The sequence below is a fragment of the Pseudophryne corroboree genome, chromosome 2 (genome assembly GCF_028390025.1).
Source record: "Pseudophryne corroboree isolate aPseCor3 chromosome 2, aPseCor3.hap2, whole genome shotgun sequence".
In the NCBI taxonomy this organism is placed as follows: domain Eukaryota; kingdom Metazoa; phylum Chordata; class Amphibia; order Anura; family Myobatrachidae; genus Pseudophryne; species Pseudophryne corroboree.
In genome coordinates, this window is record NC_086445.1 from 544,931,181 (window position 1) to 544,950,801 (window position 19,621).

Sequence of the window (19,621 nt, forward strand, 5' to 3'; positions counted from 1 at the left end):
CGAGCACTATATAATGTGAAGCAAGTAAAGGAAAAAAGACAGGTTAACACATTGTAAAAGCAATATACTAAAAGAACATGCAAATGTTTACAGCTCTATTGGTGGTTAGGAGCGGTAGCTGCATTTGGTGGACTGTCACAGTATAGCGGTGGTGGTACAGCATTTATACGTCATTGCGTTCTGTCCCTACCGTACCCCACAATGTGCGTTGTCCTCCATTCCTCATGGTTACAAGCTAGTAACTGCTGGATGGATCTGAGCAGTGTGCTCGACCACAATGTTCGGGATGACATCATGGGGAAATGTCTCCTCTCCGGGGGCGGAGTGCCAATATCATGTGACATGCACTGTGAGAGATCTCACAGTGTATGCCTGTGATATCGGGGCACTGCCTGAGGCTGCTAGATAAAATGCATTTTATCTGACCGTGTATGCCCAGAATTAGCCTATTACAATGATACATTTTATTTGATTTTAGTAACAAATTTAAGTACCGTTTTATTTCTTTAAATGTCTGGAATTCTTTCTTTTTGTTTCAGCATTTGATGATGCAATGGCAGAACATCAGAAATACAAGTAAGTGTTACAAAATGACTTCTTTTCATGTTTTAACTTGGGTTCATTTAATAAAGGCTTTTACAAAACAAACAACTAACTTAGAACATAGAATAATAATCAACTAAAACATAACCATTGCTATAAATAAAAATGAACACATCACATGAAAATGAAAAAAAATCACATGATAGATGCAGAAAACTTATGGATATTGAGATCCATTCCAACATTTAAAAGTTAACTATAAAAACAAACTATCTGACAAAGCAGGGACTCTATACAAAAAAGTCACATATTCATTAATGTAGAATAAAGGAAGTAACACGTTTTGCATTGGGTAACAATTCAGCAAAAGAGTTACAAATTCTGCATGTTATGCACATGGCTTAAGGGCCCTACACACTGGTAGACATTTAAGAACGATATGGATGATATTTGTCAAAAATGAGCGATATCGTTCATATCATTCAGTGTGGAGGCACCATCAATGAACGATGCGTGTCCCCGCAGTCGTTCATCGTTGGTCTATCATCATTTATCATTGCAAGCCAATTTGGACGATATCGTTGTATGCAATGTGCAATATGCTCAAATCATTCATACAGATCGTTCAGTGTGTATGCTCAAAATCATTACACTACCTGAAAAATCGTCATCACTCATATCCTTCATCGTGCAAATCGCTCAAATCTCTGTGTGTAGGGCCTGAGTGCTCCTCGCTCTTAGCTTCCAGGGGCCTGTGTTTCATGTCTTTATATAAGGGTGATGAGATGAGGGGTAAGATGTACAGATATATTTGCTGGAATCTTACACAGGATGTAATACTGTACCGCATGGCATAAGATTCCTTTAGTACATTATGAGGCAGGGGTTATGCATATGCACTATTAGCTGTCAGGAGCCCTTTTTGTGAATAGAAAAGGGACCATCATTAAATATGAGCAAATTGCCATCAAAATGAACTTTCAAACTGTTGCATAACCATAGGTATCTATACATTATAAATGTTTTGGAACAAGGGGCTAATTCAGAGTAACACGCAAAGTGGCTGCATTGCATGCTTGATTTCCAGCTGTATTCAAAGTCAACTGCATCTATGTAGCTGCACCCATGGTTGTAACTATAATGTGTGCAGAGGGTGCCATTGTTATGGGGCCGTAGACTCAGATTATATAGTTGTCTGCACATGTTATATCTGCCCCACCTGCAGTACACATGGTTTTTACCCATTAGAGAAAAATGTTGTGCAATCAACATTGAATTAGGCCCATAGTGAACATAACGAGCACAATGAGCTTAATGCAGGGTTGATGCAGCCATTTTCATTAATAAGTTCCACAGGTTGCATAACCCATCCATGAAAGGTACCAGACAAGACAGCCATTTTGGGCGTACTACAGTATCTAAATTGAAGGGCACTGTAACGAGTGACAATATAAAGTGGAGACACTATAGTGTGGCATAATATGTACTGGGGACACTGTATGTCATAATGGGAATTGGGGGTACTGTGTGTCATAATGTGTACTGGCAGCCCTATAATGTGACATGCCTTAGTCAGCCACCGTAAATTAGTTTGCAGCTAGAGAGGTCCGGGCGTCTTAGGATAGACGCTCAGTCTGAGATAGCTTAGAGTTGCTCACACATCTGATGGTGAGAGAGATGTGCACTCGATGTTTCCACTTATGAACATGAGCGATGGATGTGAGACACCGCAGTTGGCATCTCTTTGTACAAGACGGCAGCTGATTGATTAGCATACTTTTGCAAGTCCACTAAGTAAGAAACCACAGATGCTCACGTAACTGCGTGCCCCCCAGGCCCATAATGTGAACAAGGGCACTACTACGGTTCATAAAATAATCTAGGGCACTACTATGGGGCATAACATTATCGAAGACACTTCTGTGATTCAGAAAGTGAACTAGGGCCCTGTTATGGGGTATAATATTAACAGCTGCTGCAAAGAGTTCTCGTTAAAAGCATTTGGGCAGGGGCCCCTTCAAAATGTAGCTATGGGGCCCATAAAGTTCTGACTATGCCCCTGGCTACACTGCCCATGTTCATCTGCTTATGAGAGCAGCCATCATAAATATTGGGACACATCTGCACCAGCTATATTCTTGGTGCAAAAGATTTGTCTGAAATCAGATGGATCGCTGCATCTGCTTACCTCTGCATACCCGCTATTCTGTTTCCATGCCCAGACATACCCACACTAACTCTAAGTGTGAATGCCACGTTGCTGCACAGTTACATCTATTTAGCTGCAAGTGCAGATCTGATTGACTTCCATGCTGCTCTGAGAAGCCCACAGGTGATATTCGGCGATATTTGTGATAATATCATAAGGGATTGTCCCTGCAAAGAAACAGGGAACTAGAAAGTATACCTCTTTGTGGGGACACTCTTTATAAAAATCCTAGCCATAAATTTTATTATTTAAATATTAACTTTTATTAGGTATATATTAAAATTCCTATGCAAAAAAAAGCACACAGGTTCCTATACTCCCTATGGGTTAGCAACCTATTCTAAAAAGGTAGAGAATATATGTATATTAATTAGAAAGGGAGAGGTGGAGTAAAATACAAAAAGAAAAAATCTTTTAGTATTCACCTCTCAACAATTTTATCACAATGATACTATGAATCACAATTCAATGATGAATTATCACCGGGTGAAAAATATATATTGATTATTTCAGTGGTTTAGTAATCTGAGATTAATTTCTCCAACCACTGTCGGGCACTGGAAAGCAATTTCTAGAGAAAAAGACACATGCCTGCAAGTTTATAAACATATGCACTCAGGTCACAGTAAATATGTGTAATTGTATGGCCAAATAGGTAAACTGATAGTCATGTACTGTAAACAATACTTCCCTGCAAACAAAATAGACTTTATCCATGATAGTGTAAAGTGAAAATACCAGAGCCGGGTACCCAGCAAATGTACTAGTGGTTGGAGAAATTAATCTCAGATTACTAAACCACTGAAATAATCTTTATATATTTTTCACCCGGTGATAATTAGATCTTGCTCTTGTATATGGGCGTATGCATATTAGAACGCATACAGATCACAACAAAGTATATCATTAACCCTAACATCTATGTACCTGAGTAGGTTTGGCAGTCCTTAATAAGCCTTAATATAATTACCTATCAATATAGTTTGCAGCATTAGTTCCCTTATTAAATTATAGCTAAAGTTAAATCTGACTGCTAACCCTCTATGGCGTCTTTATAACATTGGCATCAATTACTAATTATTACTAATTATAGAGATCAACCTTGGTAAAATCCTAAATAGGAACCTTGTGTATGGCCGTTATGCCTGTCAATCACATTGGTACACTAATGTGATTGGACCACGGCCACATAAATAGATACGGGAGGGAATCCCAGGTAGGAATTATGGTGAACAAGTCCTGCCCTGGGTGAAACGTACGTTCGGTCTACATCATTCTGATGTCACTTCCGGAATCCTGTACGGCGCAGAGAGAGAAACATGCGGCTCAGAGTCTATTGAAAGGGAACAGCCACACTTGTACTACAGGTATTCTGGCGTCTTCTCATTGGGGCACAGTGGGACCAGCCGTTCTGCAATGACCAGTGTGTTATCAGGGTCGCTGAGACCTGCAGTCCCCAACAGCAGACATGCCACTTCTTCCTTCTCACCAACGCCAGCCGGTTAACCCTCTCACCTCCCATTCACTGTGTTGATACTCACATGGGAAGGAAGCAGAGGTTGCTGGGTACCCGGCTCTGGTATTCTCACTTTACACTATCGTGGATAAAGTCTATTTTGTTTGCAGGGAAGTATTGTTTACAGTACATGACTATCAGTTTACCTATTTGGCCATGCAATTACACATATTTACTGTGACCTGAGTGCATATGTTTATACACTTGCAGGCATGTGTCTTTTTCTCTAGAAATTGCTTTCCAGTGCCCGACAGTGGTTGGAGAAATTAATCTCAGATTACTAAACCACTGAAATAATCAATATATATTTTTCACCCGGTGATAATTCATCATTGAATTGTGATTCATAGTATCATTGTGATAAAATTGTTGAGAGGTGAATACTAAAAGATTTTTTCTTTTTGTATTTAACTCCACCTCTCCCTTTCTAATTAATATACATATATATATACCTTTTTAGAATAGGTTGCTAACCCATAGGGAGTATAGGAACCTGTGTGCTTTTTTGCATAGGAATTTTAATATATACCTAATAAAAGTTAATATTTAAATAATAACATTTACGGATAGAATTTTTAAAAGAGTGCCCCCCACAAAAGGGTATACTTTCTGGTTCCCTATTTCTTTGCAGGGACAATCCCTTGTGATATTACTGTCATTTTCCTCAGGGGAGCACCACCAACACTGCTATAGACGTGATTATTAACATATTTACATACGTTTTATAATTGGTCTTTGTACATTGTCAGTAATTGTTCTAATTAGCTGTGCAGGATCATTCAACCCCTCTTTCGATATTTGTGATAAAACAGATGTCTGAGACAGCTGCATTTCTAGAGAGGAGGGGACCCGTGTGCAGACTCCGTGTGGGCCCCCTCCTCTCCTGCAGCCGTCACTGCCGCTGCTAGCACTTTCAGCACTGAGACTCTGGCACAGTGCCAGAGTCTACAGCACATGCACAGGATTCCAAAAAAATGGCCGCCGCGCCCTTTTCTCGGAGTCCTGCGCATGCGCTGTAGACTCTGGCACTGTGCCAGAGTCTGTAGCGCTCAGTGCGCTAGCAGTGGCTGTGACGGTTACGGGAGAGGAGGGGGCCCACACACCGTCACTGATGGATGCTAGAAAGGTGAGTATAGGAGAAATCGGTGCAGTGTGTGAGGTGTGGGCCCCCTCTGGAACCAGGGGCCCGTGTGCACCACACACACTGAACCCATTATAGATACGCCACTGGTCTGAGAGGAAGATGTATCAAATCTTTGAGAGAGATATAAAATGGAGAAGTTCACCTAGACTATACCAAAATCCGGTCAGGCCTGCCTTCGGTGGTTTCAGTTTCCTAAACTTAACAATTGTCACTATGCCTAGAGCCCTAGCTGATTCTTGTTGCTTTCTCCCCGTTTATAGGGAGCTATTTTCAAATATTTATCATAGGACATATATTAGCCCATATTGTGGCTTTTTGATGGGTTCTTCTTCCTCCCATAGATGTCCTTGAGGACAATGCAGATCTTTATCATTGTTTATGGTCTTCCCTCTAGTTAGAGCCTTCTGGCTTTGGGTTAGAGAGTTTGCGCTAGAGCAGTTTTGTTTCTTTTTTACCCAAATGGGCGATACTGGGGATTGTGCCTCAGGGCCAGCGGGTGTCACCTAGGAGTAGAAAGCTCTTACTTGCCTTGAGGGCAGCTGCTAAAAGACCATTCTGCAGGTATGGATTCAGCCAGGAATGCGTCCTTTCTCTCTCTTCAAGGAAAAATGATTTTCCTTGTTCAGTATGGATTGGCTGGAAGCTTCTTTGGCTAAATAATCTTGGGTTACCAATTTTTTTGACTTTTGGGAAAGTTACATGGCTATACTCCCATTGCAGACACAGTGGCTGCTTTTCCAATGTTTTTAACCTACTTCATGGTATTTACTGTAACTGGCTGATGATGAATTTCCTATAGCCCTGTCAGGAAACTCCTAGTCCGCAGAGCACTGGTATTTTTATTATTTTATGTTTTTTAATTTTCTTTTGTGACCTTTATTTTTTAAATGACTCGGTGGTAATTCTTTGTTACTGCAAGTATTATCTGTTTTATACTGTATCGCTGCAGGACACCTATGTGTCATCTATGTCTCTTTATAGCTACAGTGTTAAGACATACACTGTTTTATTCTTCGTCCATACTGTTTCAGAATCAATAAAACAACATATTTAAAAAAACAAATGGAGACATTCCTCATAGCAACCAATCATTTTCAAACCGTCTTTTTATAGAGTGCGTTAGATAAATGATAGCTAGAAGCTGATTGGTTGTGACAACTTCTCCCCTTTATCTCCCTCCAGTGTTTAATACATCTCCCACTGTCCTAGATTTTATTTTTTAAGACTGTTGATATGATAAAGTGCAGGGTTGTTATGTTCTTGTCTATTGCACTTCCAGTATGCCCAGAACACCATCCCCGACCTCTGAAAGTGCACTGGTGAAATATAATATATCAGTGACATCATGGTGCTGGGTAACATAAAGTGCTGTTTGTTTCTTCTGTTGGCAGCTGTCTGGCCAATAAGGTAAAAAGTGGAGTGGAAGCTATATTTATATATATCTATGAATGCAAGTACAGTATTACTTTAGTGCCCTACATTCTGTTCTGTACGTTCTGTTCATGTTTTATGTGGGGATAACTAACCGAGCAGTCACAAATTAAGCAAATATTTGGCTGAAGAAGGAATGTATTTTATAAAGAGCCTCTCATGCAGCAGTGTGGTTATGTAACTTTATTATATCCATAAAGCTGCAAAACATACAAAAAAACATACAAAAAAACTCAAGTTACGGTATAGTAATGTGGTCAATCAGTTATTCCTAGCATATATCATAATCAGGAACATCAGATTTACAGAGTCTGGTTCTGAAGTAAGTGACTTTATTGGGCTAAATGTACAGTAACTTAGCAACTGAATCAAATACAAATGATTGTGGTAATCAGCGCTGCCAAGAGAAATCCTGGGCCCCCGGTACAGTAACTTCCCGGGGTCCCCCTGCAGGGGTGTGTGGCCACACCCTGTTAGTTGACCACTTTGGGGGCATGTCTAGCACACGAGAAGTACCCACTCTCAGGAGCATGACATACCTCCCAGCAGTTGGGACAAAAATGTTCACTATTAGGATGGTGAGACAGTCACATAAAAGCTGCATTGGTTGCAGAGCGCATTCCCTGGAACACCATCAGTTTGTGAAAATAGATCCTCCATTGTGATTTGGGGATAAAAGATGCCCTATAGCGTGTAAGTGCAATCACTGTATACACACATACATATATATATATATATACACACAAACATATAGTATATGCAGAAATGCCACACAACTTTCAGGACTTACTATGATTAAAGTTGAATAAACTGAAATGTTGACTTGCACATTAGTGGTCATCACCAGAATATATTGTTACATTAGTAAGTTCTGAGAGTGCCACAGTATTTCAGCTTATACTATCTGTCATCCCACTAAAGGCACCCAGAAAATTGCGCAGTACTCAGACTTTTTTTTTTAAAGGGGCAATAACTTACAAGGCATAGTTTTGCCTTGTAAGTGATTGCCCCTATAAAAAAAGTCAGAGTTTGGCCAGCATCTTGCACAGTCACCGAACTTCGGCATCATTACATCCGCCCCGTATTTGTTATGAATAGATAAATGGCAACATTTGCACATCTTCTGTTCGCTTAATATACAGGTATGGTTGATATTATATTCAAACCCAAATTAAGGTGCAGAGCCATAACTAAATATTTTGGTGCCCTGTGCCAGAAAGTGTCGGTGTGCCCCCCTCCCTCCCATTTCTAAAAAAGGAGCATTATGCAAAAAAAAGGGCGTGGCTTTGTGGGGAAGTGACGTAACTCATATACAGGCAGGGAATTAAATAATGAAATTATCAAATAAAGATATATAGGCAGTGTTTTATGAATTGAGATTTCTCATAATAATGATTCCAGGAATGCTTTTTAGGTCCTGGTCTAAAAGTATGTGCACTTCCAGCTGAACTTCCATTCGGAGTAATTCTAATTCAAAATTCCATTGATGCAGCAAGCTGTTAGCACCTCCTACCTGCCTGATGGATCTGCGAGGAGGCTATAACTTTGGCGTGCAGGCTATGAGTCACGGGATATGCTGTAGAGTTGTTGCTGGCACCACACATACTCCTGGTCTACATATGCTGCCGACTCAGCCGATAGCCGTTTTACAGCTCATAGACGTTTTACAGCTCCGTTACCTAGAGCTTTAAAACGTCCATCCACTTCTGGTTGTACGGGCGGGTGCCGCATGGGAAAGGAAGAGGATAAAAATGGTTGGCACGTGGAAGAGGAAAAGAGGTGGCATGAGGTGAGGTGGCACAGAGAGGAGGTGGTGGGCTGGTAAGGAGTTTGAAAGCAGGAGGAGGCGAAAAGTAAGGGAGGCTGTGGAGCAACAACAGTGCCACTCCCATGGCCCTGCACTCTGAGCGATGGCACTACTTGCACACCCCTAGTTACAGGCCTGTTAAGGTGTACAAAAACATACTATATACAGGGTGTACCTGTAAAGGACATGTGTCTCACTGCCGGTGCTCCTAGGATATTACAGAATGTATGAGACTTGCAATAAGTTATATTGCAAGAAAATACTGATTAGAAATTATTTAAGTAGCAATGAACTAGTTGGAACCTGTGGTAAAAATGTCATGTGCAGAAGCCAGGGGTATACTGAGGAATATGGTAACCCCAATTAGGACCTAAGAAGCCCTTATTCTTGTCTTATTTGTTTATTAAAGTAGTGAACTCGCCTGCTCTGTTGTGTGCTCCGATACAATGTGGTTAGAGACTCCTTAATAATAATATTGAGCATTTAATTTATTTTCCTATTCATTTAAATGGGTACATGTAAAAGGTAGACAGTGCTTAAGGTCGACAGGTACAAAAGTCGACTTGGTCAAAAGGTCAACGTGACAATGGTCAACACATACAAATGGTCGACACAAGCTTTTTGTTGGGGTTCATGTTTTTCCAACTTTTTCTTGATTTATTATCCACATGGACTACGATTGGGAATAGTAAACCTGCCTGAAACGTGGCGAACTAACGCGTTTCTACTAATTGTGCTTAGATATGGTTAAACATACAAAATGACACCCAGAAAAAATGGTCGACTTTTGTCCTTTGTACCTGTCGACCTTATGGGGTCAACCTAATAACTATCTATCTAGACAGTGTAGATCTTCTATACCACATTTCATTTAAATGACGTTTCTAAATGTTTATACACAACTCCATTGAAATATATGGGCCATTAAAATGATTGGGACAGTGACATGAATGGGAAACATTCACTGCAAGGATAGTTAAACTGCTTGTTACCACCTAGCATGTATGTACACAATGAGGGGATATGCTTTGAATACACTGAAATGGAACAGGCAACATCCAAAAAAAATGTACCGCAAATGCAAGTATGGGGGAGATTCAAATGTTTGAAAAGTCAGTTGGGAGTCTGTTTGTTTCCTATCTAATAGACAGGAAAAAACAGACACCCAACCGACTTTTCAAACATTTGAATTCCACCCATAGAATAGAATGGTCTTCTGCTTTTCACATTTATGTTAAAATGCTAGTCAGTCCAAAACTAACATAAGCAAACTAATTTTTTCGACAAATGTGACCATTATGTTATGTTATAGTTATGCAATGACATTTGTAACTATTAGTATATACAGTAACATGTCTTGTATGTGGTTGTTTTTCAGGGAAGTTGCAGTGATAGAGAAGAGTAAGTAACCTGTGGAAAGTACTGGGCTAGAAAGGATTTCATCCTCAATGGGCCTAATTCTGAGTCAGATGCAGTGGAGCAATGTTTGTCATATGTGCATGCATCTAAGTCGCACCACTCATGCGTCCCAATTTTGTATTTACAGTCACAGTACAGAATTGGGTACATGGTAGAAAAAGTGTTTTGGAAAGGTTTGGGATGTTCCTGGGTGCTAATGGGGGATGGCTAATCAGACACATGAATGTGTTGTGACTTATGGGAAGGAATGTTGCATTATATTACTGACAGTGGTTGCGCTCAGTGATGCAGAATCGCTCACAAAGGAGCCATATTCAGACGGATCATCTGCACCTGCAGTAAGTTTCAATGGTATCTCAGCATCTAAGAACGCTGACCGTGGACATCTTGGTAATTGTACACTTGGGCCCACGGATGTATACCAGAAAAGAGCTTTGTGATGACATTAGCATAAAGTTACTGCAGCAAAAGTGCATCAGATAACTCCGCTTTTATCTGATTTTAATATCCTGGGTGTTTGTGTCGGTTTGTAGATACTGGGTGTTTGAGACGGGTTGGGTACGGGATCCCGGCGGTCAGTATACCAACGCCGGGATCCCGACTGCCAGAATGACGGCAGGGGGGCGAGCACAATGAAGCTTCTTGCGGGATCAGATTCTATTCCCACGTAATGGGTGTCATGGACACCCAGGAGTGGGAATAGCTGTGGCCACGCTGCCAGCATTCTGGCGGTCGGGAACCCGGCCGCCGGGATCCCAACTACATCCCGTTTGAGACATGCGGCATCAAAAAGATAACACACATACAGCTGTGTCCTCATACACCTACTGTAGTCTCAATTAGAGATGAGCATGTTCGGATTTTACGCCAGAATTAATGCCATTTCGGTTTTATCTGGATTTTTTTATTGGCTATCCAAAACTCGTGACATCCGTGAGCCAATAAGATACCGTTTTGAGAGCCGAGTAAATTCAAGTAAACCGAACCTGCTCATCTCTAGTCTCAATACGCCATGCAGCATAAGATGCCTGGTACGAGAGAGCCACCAGGTCGCATGAAACTCTGCTAGCCTCTGGCATCTTTTGCTACCACAAATGCGTCTTAGTCGCAAGAACTAATGCACCAGGAGATTGTGCTGAGTAATTTGATATGCAACACACTTATATCTGTGTGTGTCTATATATTTATTAACAGTTTCTTATATAGCGCAGCATATTCCATTGCGCTTTACAATTAGAACAACAGTAATAGAACAAAACTGGGTAAAAACAGACAGATATAGAGGTAGGAAGGCCCTGCTCGCAAGCTTACAATCTATATACAGTATGTATACATATAAACTAACACTTACTTGTTATAATTGTAAATAATTAATAGTGAATAATCTGTGCAATTTGTGGTTTATATTACTAGATCGTGCTAAAGTGGTCCGAGGTCTTCCAGATCTGGCGACAATAATGGAAGACAAGGTACTGGTAACAGTGTCATAAAGCCTCATCAAAATGTAAAGTAAAAAACAATATGATCACAAAATAGTAAACTATGAAATATAATAGAACATTTTCATGCCATATTTATTATGTTTCAAATGTGTTTATAGGAAGATGTCTAATTACACCAGACATTATAGACCAGGATAATAGGATTTTAATACCTACCGGTAAATCCTTTTCTCCTAGTCCGTAGAGGATGCTGGGGACTCCAAAAGGACCATGGGGTATAGACGGGATCCGCAGGAGACATGGGCACACTAAAAAGACTTTGACTGGGTGTGAACTGGCTCCTCCCTCTATGCCCCTCCCCCGGACCTCAGTTATAGGAACTGTGCCCAGGAGAGACGGACATTTTGAGGAAAGGATTTTTGTTAAACTAAGGGCGAGAAACATACCAGCTCACACCACAAACATACCGGACAACTGGATCAGCAGGAAACCAGATAACAGTATGAACTAACAACAGCAACAAGCTGAATATAACTGATACACAAACCTCGTGTAACCGAAAATAACCAGTATCAATACAACTGCAAAGAACAGTCCGCACTGGGATGGGCGCCCAGCATCCTCTACGGACTAGGAGAAAAAGATTTACCGGTAGGTATTAAAATCCTATTTTCTCTTACGTCCTAGAGGATGCTGGGGACTCCAAAAGTACCATGGGGTCTATACCAAAGCTGCAGACCGGGCGGGAGAGTGCGGATGACTCTGCAGCACCGATTGAGCAAACATGAGGTCCCCATCAGCCAGGGTATCAAACTTGTAGAACTTAGTAAAAGTGCTTGAACCCGACCACGTAGCTGCTCGGCAAAGTTGAAGAGCCGAGACCCCTCGGGCAGCCGCCCAAGATGAGCCCACCTTCCTGGTAGAAGGTGTTAAACTTAACTGACTTCGGCAACGGTAGCCCAGCCGAAGAATGAGCGTGCTGAATCATATTACAAATCCAGCGTGCAATAGTCTGATTAGAAGCAGGATTTCCAATCTTGTTGGAAGCATACAGGACAAACAGAGCCTCCGTTTTCCTAGTAAGAGCCGTTCTGGCGACATCAATTTTCAAAGCTCTTACAACATCAAGAGATTTTGGGACTGCCACAGCATCCGTAGCCACAGGTACCACAATAGGTTGATTTATGTGAAACGAAGAAACCACCTTCGGCAGAAATTGTTGACGAGTCCTCAATTCCGCTCTATCCACATGAAAAATTAAATATGGGCTCTTGTGAGACAAAACCGCCAATTCGGACACTCGTCTGGCAGACGCCAAAGCCAAAAGCATGACCATTCCAAGTGAGAAACTTTAACTCTACTGTAAGCAAAGGGTCAAACCAGTGAGACTTAAGAAACTGCAACACCACTTTAAGATCCCACGGTGCCACGGGTGGCACAAATGGAGGATGGATATGCAGCACTCCCTTCACGAAAGTCTGAACCTCAGGAAGGACGGCCAATTCTTTTTGAAAGAAAATAGATAAAGCCGAAATCTGCACTTTGATGGAACCCAATTTCAGGTTAAGTCCGGAAACACGCAGGGCCCCTGCAGTAACAGGTCCTCTCTTAGAGGAAGCGGCCAGGGATCTTCCACTAGTAATTCCTGAAGATCCGGATACCAGGCCCTCCGTGGCCAATCTGGAACGACGAGTATAGCCTGAACCCTTGTTCGTCTTATGATCCTCAACACCTTTGGAATGAGAGGAAGCGGAGGGAACACATACACCGACTGAAACACCAACGGAGTTACCAGGGCGTTCACTGCACACCAGGGTCCACCAGGGACCCCCAGTCCCTCGACCTGGAACAATACTTCGGAAGCTTCTTGTTGAGGCGAGACGCCATCATGTCTATCAGAGAAATTCCCCAACGCCTTGTCACTTCTGCAAATACCTCTTGATGAAGAGCCCACTCTCCTGGATGAAGATCGTGTCTGCTGAGGAAGTCTGCTTCCCAGTTGTCCACGCCCAGGAGGAAGACTGCTGACAGAGCGCTCACGTGCTGTTCCGCCCAGTGGAGAATTCTTGTGGCCTCCACCATCGCCGCCCTGCTCCTTGTTCCGCCTTGGCGGTTTACGTACGCCACTGCTGTTATGTTGTCCGACTGGATCAGGACAGGGAGAACCTGAAGAAGGTCCTTCGCTTGCAGTAGGCCGTTGTAAATGGCTCTTAACTCGAGAACATTTATGTGGAGACAAGCTTCCAGGCTTGACCATTTTCCCTGGAAACTTCTTCCTTGTGTGACTGTGCCCCAGCCTCGGAGACTTGCATCTGTGGTCAGCAGGTACCCAGTTCTGGATTCCGAATCGGCATCCCTCTAGTAGATGAGAACCTTGCAGCCACCACAGGAGAGAAATTCTGGCTCTGGAAGATAGACTTATTTTCCGGTGCATGTGCAGGTGAGCCCCGGACCATTTGTTCAGCAGATCCCACTGAAACACCCGGGCATGAAACCTGCCAAACGGAATGGCTTCGTAAGCCGCCACCATCTTCCCTAGCACTCGAGTGCATTGATGAATCGAGACTCTTGTCGGTCTCAGAAGCTCCTTGACCATGCTCTGTATTTCCAGAGCTTTGTCCTCCGGAAGAAACACTCTCTGCAGCTCCGTGTCTAGGATCATGCCCAGGAAGGGCAGCCGAGTTGTCGGGATCAACTGAGACTTTGGCAAATTTAGAATCCAACCGTGATGTCGCAGAATCGACAGGGAGAGTTCCACATTTCTTAGCAACTGTTCTTTTGATCTCGCCTTTATCAGGAGATCGTCCAAGTACGGGATAATTGTGACCCCTTGCTTGCGAAAGAGTACCATCATTTCCGCCATAACCTTGGGGAAAACACTCTGGGCCGTGGAAAGCCCAAACGGCAACGTCTGAAATTGGTAATGACAATCCTGCACCGCAAATCTCAGGAAGGCCTGATGAGGAGGATATATCGGGACGTGTAAGTAGGCATCCTTTATGTCGACTGACGCCATAAAACCCCCCCTTCTAGGCTGGAGATCACAGCTCAAAGAGATTCCATCTTGAACTTGAAAGTTTTCAAGTATGGATTGAGGGATTTTAGGTTCAGAATCGGTCTGACCAAGCCGTCCGGCTTCGGCACAACAAAGAGGCTCGAATAGAACCCTTCCCCCCGTTGGGACTGGGTAACCGGCACAACGACCCTCTGTTGACACAGTTTTTGTATCGCAGCAACTACTACTACTCTTTCTGGAAGAGAAACTGGAAGGGCCGACTTGAAAAAGCGGCTGGGGGGTATCTCCTGAAACTCCAGCTTGTACCCTTGGGACACTATGTCTAAGACCCAAGGATCCAGGGCCGATTGAAACCAGACCTGACTAAAGAAACGGAGACGGCCCCCCACCGTCACGGACTCCCGCAGGGGAGCCCCAGCATCATGCGGTGGACTTGGTAGAGGCGGGGGAGGACTTTTGGTCCTGGGCGCCTGACACTGCAGGCAACCTTTTTCCCCTTCCTCTACCCTTTGAAGCGAGGAAGGACGAGCCCTTTCCTTTTTTGTATTTATTAGGCCGAAAGGACTGCATCTGCTGATGGGGCGCCTTTTTCTGTTGTGAGGGAACATAAGGAAGAAAAGATGACTTACCCGCAGTAGCGGTAGACACCAGGTCAGCAAGGCCGTCACCAAACAAGACACTACCTTTAAAGGGGAGAGCCTCCATATTTTTCTTGGAGTCGGCATCAGCATTCCATTGATGAATCCACAGCGCCCTCCTGGCCGAGACCGCCATGGCATTGGCTCTTGATTCCAAGAGACCAACATCCCTCGCTGCATCCTTTAGGTAATCTGCAGCGTCCTTGATATAACCAAGAGTCAAAAGAAATGTTATCCTTATCAAGGGTATCCATATCAGAAGCCAAATTATCAGCCCACTTAGCAATCGCACTACTCACCCATACCGACGCCACAGCAGGTCTGAGCAATGCACCAGTATTAACGAAAATGGCCTTCAATGTCGTCTCCAGCTTGCGATCCGCCGGATCCTTGAGAGCAGCCGTGTCAGGTGACGGAAGCGCCACCTTCTTGGACAATCGAGATAGAGCCTTGTCGACATTGGGAGACGACTTCCACTTCTCCCTGTCGTTAGAGGGGAAAGGATATGCCATAAAAATTCTCTTGGGAATCTGCCACCTTTTGTCCGGCGACCCCCAAGCCTTTTCACAAAGAGAGTTAATTTCATGAGAGGAGGGAAACGTCACCTCAGGCTTTTTCCCTTTAAATAAGCAAACCCTTGTGTCTGGAACAGCATGGTTCCTCAGAGATATGTAAAACATCTTTAGTAGCCACAATCATGTACTGAATACTCCTAACTACCCTAGGGTGTAAAGTAGCCTCATTGAAATCGACATCGGAATCAGAGTCCGTGTCAGTATCTGTATCTGCCATCTGGGTAAATGAACGTTTTTGTGACCCTGAGGGGGTCTGTACTTGAGACAAAGCTTCCTCCATGGATTTCCACCATGTTTGTGTCTGAGAATCAGATTTATCCAGCCTCTTAGACAATAAAGCCACATTTGCATTCAGTGTACTCAATATATTCACCCAATCAGCAGTCAGCTGTGCCGACAGAGTCATTTCCAAATCCTTTTCTGCGCCCCCAGTAACTTCCTCCGGGGAGGAACACTCAGCCTCAGACATGTCGACACGTAGTACCGACACACCCACACTCACACCGGCCAAATCAAGGGGACAGACCCACAGGGAAGCCTGCAGAGAGAAACAAAGAGGGAGTATGCCAGCTCACACCCCAGCGCCCATATACTACAAATCAATAATATATGTGGTTTGCGCTGCCATATAAAGATAAAAAGCACCAAATTGCATGTGCCCCCCCCCCCCCCCCCCATTTTGCTCCCTTGTTACTTGTAAGGAGCTTGGAGGTCCGGGCCAGCGTCTCTGCAGCGGCTGTGGAGAGAGAAAATGGCGCTGGTGAGCTGTGCGGCTAAGCCCCGCCCCTTCCCGGCGCGCTGTAGTCCCGCTCAAATTTGAAATTTTTATACTGGCGGGGGTAATGTATATGGTGCCCAGGCACCGAATATGCCTTCTGCCAGGTAAATTGACCCCAGTAACTGCTGCCCAGGGCGCTGCCCCCCAGCGCCCTGCACCCTGTAAGTGCCGTTGGTGACGTGTGTGGGAGTATGGAGCGCAGAGTTACCGCTGCGCTGTACCATTACTGAAGTCTTCTGCCATCTGATGTTTTCTGTTCTTCTAATACTCACCCGGCTTCTTTATTCTGGCTTCTGTGAGGGGGGTGACGGCGCGGCTCCGGGAACAAGCAGCTAGGCGAACCAAGTGATCGAATCCTCTGGAGCTAATGGTGTCCAGTAGCCTAAGAAGCAGAGTCCTTAACTAAGAAGAAGTAGGTCTGACTTCTCTCCCCTCAGTCCCTCGGTGCAGGGAGCCTGTAGCCAGCAGGTCTCCCTGAAAATAAAAAAGCCTAACATAAGTCTTTTCCAGAGAAACTCAGTAGAGCTCCCCTAGTGTGTGTCCAGTCACTCCTGGGCACAGAGTCTAACTAACTGAGGTCTGGGGGAGGGGCATAGAGGGAGGAGCCAGTTCACACCCAGTCAAAGTCTTTTCAGTGTGCCCATGTCTCCGACGGATCCTGTCTATACCCCATGGTCCTTTTGGAGTCCCCAGCATCCTCTAGGACGTAAGAGAAATAGATGTTACTCCTGTGATATGCTTACAGACGGGTGATACTCTTAATGCCCTATTACTGTATATGAAATGCAATTTGGAAAACTTAACATGACTTGGCATTAATGCGTGATTGAGTGACTTTGTGTAGGTAACAGAAGAAGCATCAGCAACTTGTGACATGACATATATAATAACTGTGATGCACATGTATGTCACTATGCACCCCAAAATGAGCATTTGTGATCTATGCATATTGTGTAAATACTGGTTTTGGAAAGGTATGTATGATGCTTCAGTCACTGGCACCGGGGCTCTGATAAAAGCCTGTCCCAGCCATCAGTAAGATGTAACTGGCAGCACCACTGCGAATGCACAGCCATCCCATTGCGCATGTGTTAAGAGTGGAATTAGCTTGATAAATATGCTCCTGTGGGAGGAATCATTTATATAAAAAATCTATTAAAAAATAAATAAATATATATATATATATATATATATATATATATATATATACATGGAAAATAAAAGTGAGAATAGGCGCCTCCTAGTGTAATAATGTATGTATAGTGTGACCTTCACCCGTGGTATCACCCAAGTGAATTCAAGGTGTACCGTGAATGGTGGAATTCTAACCACTTCTTTGAATAGCACAGTGTCACGGTTCTGACATATGATAGGATTAGTTGTCATCAATAATGGTCTGGTGGTCCTTTTTCATAGGTTTTGACCTCCTGATCTGCAGGGGTTTCAGGATTTCTCTCAGTCTTGCTGTGTGCTTCCAAGCTTTAGCATGCTATAGCTTGGAAGCACACAGCAAGGCTGAGAGAAAAGGACCACCAGACCATTATTGATGACAACTAATCCTATCATATGTCAGAACCGTGACACTGTGCTATTCAAAGAAGTGGTTGGAATTCCACCATTCACAGTACACCTTGAATTCACTTGGGTTATACCGCGAGTGAAGGTCACACTATACATACATTATTACACTAGGATGCACCTATTCTTACTTTTATTTTCCAGATTTCCAAAAGGTTTGTCTGAACAACAAACCACCGGAGGAAAGTGCTGCCTCCCCATAAGAGAAACAAACGGGGGAGTGTACCAGAAACATAAAAAAGTCTGAATACTATTAAAGGAGATAGGACTTGTGAGCTGAGAGGAAGGAGTAGCGCCCATTACCACCCCTTTTTCCAAAATATATATATACATACTTAGTGAGTCTGATAAGTGCCGCCTTATTGCCGCCGATCTAGCTATCTATCTGCAAAATCACAATAAAATGTAATGGTGGAGGTAGGAGAAGTCAACAGTTTGCTTGGTAAGGAAAGCGTTTTTAAGCTTATTGATTCTTATACGCATGCATTTAATCTTTAAGTAATGTGTCCACACAAAGTATATTCAATTGCTCGTTGACTCTTTGGATGGACTTGCAGCATACAGATTTCACATTCTTCTTGCATTTTTAGACCCTGTGTTTAACGTGTCACATATCTGGTGATCCTGCTCCTGAAATCTCCTGGGTAAAGAATGAGAAGAAAGTGGTCTTCAAAGATCGCTATAAACTGGATGTGAGGGGTACGGTTGTAACTATGACCATAGAGAAGATCTGTTCTGAGGATTCTGGGCGGTACAGCATTACTGTGAAAAATAAGTATGGTTCAGAGATTGGGCAAGTGACTGTAAGTGTATTCAAGCATGGTGAAGAACCTGAAGAGCTTAAGAAGACACTGGGCAGTACCCCAAAGCTGTAGATGTCATCTACAGTAATGAAAGCAGCTGTTAATCTGAATATTTTATTTGGGATAGTTTGTGACTTAGCAACTGCTAATTATCAATAAATAAAACATGCTGTACATGTCTGTATGTGTTTTTTGTCTTCATCTCACGTAGAAACATTTCCAGTTCCCGTTCTCTGCAATACACTCAAGCAATGGACTTGTCCTGGTTTCACCACTGTTAGATGTAAAAAAAGAATCATTAGAATATTTTGTGTGAATCTGCATTCTTAGAAAATGAGGGCACTCACATACAGCTATGAGGAGTGATACGTAATTTGAGCACATCAGCAATCAGAACCGGTGCGGGAAAACAGGTCCTTATTAGGGCCATCTAGAGGGGTGTAGTATGGTATGCCGGCGGCCGGGCTCCCGGCAACCAGAATACCGGCGCCGGAATCCCGACCGCCGGGCTACTGACAGCATAGCAAGCGCAAATGAGCCCCTCGTGGACCCCCAAGAGGGAGAAAAAGTGTCGGTATGCTGGCTGTCGCGATTCCGGCACCAGTATACTGTGCGCCATAATCCCGACAGCCGGCAAACTGAAGACCACCACATCTAGAACGGGGGCTGGTAGCACCTGGCCAAATCTGCCGCAAAAAAGGGGGTGTCGCACACTGCAATGG

General features: G+C 43.4%; 1 protein-coding gene across 2 annotated transcripts in view; it reads left to right on the top strand.

Moving 5' to 3' along the window:
• The window catches only part of MYOM3 (myomesin 3), a 357,638-nt gene extending 338,559 nt beyond the window's left edge, over window positions 1-19,079 (top strand). For both annotated transcript variants that reach the window (XM_063954304.1, XM_063954305.1), the window contains 4 exons: window positions 540-576; window positions 10,029-10,051; window positions 11,483-11,538; window positions 18,687-19,079. In XM_063954304.1, the coding sequence (XP_063810374.1) occupies window positions 540-576; window positions 10,029-10,051; window positions 11,483-11,538; window positions 18,687-18,971 (401 nt within the window). In that variant the 3' untranslated portion in view covers window positions 18,972-19,079. The remainder of the gene's footprint in view (window positions 1-539; window positions 577-10,028; window positions 10,052-11,482; window positions 11,539-18,686) is intronic.
• The last annotated feature ends 542 nt before the right edge of the window (window positions 19,080-19,621 follow it).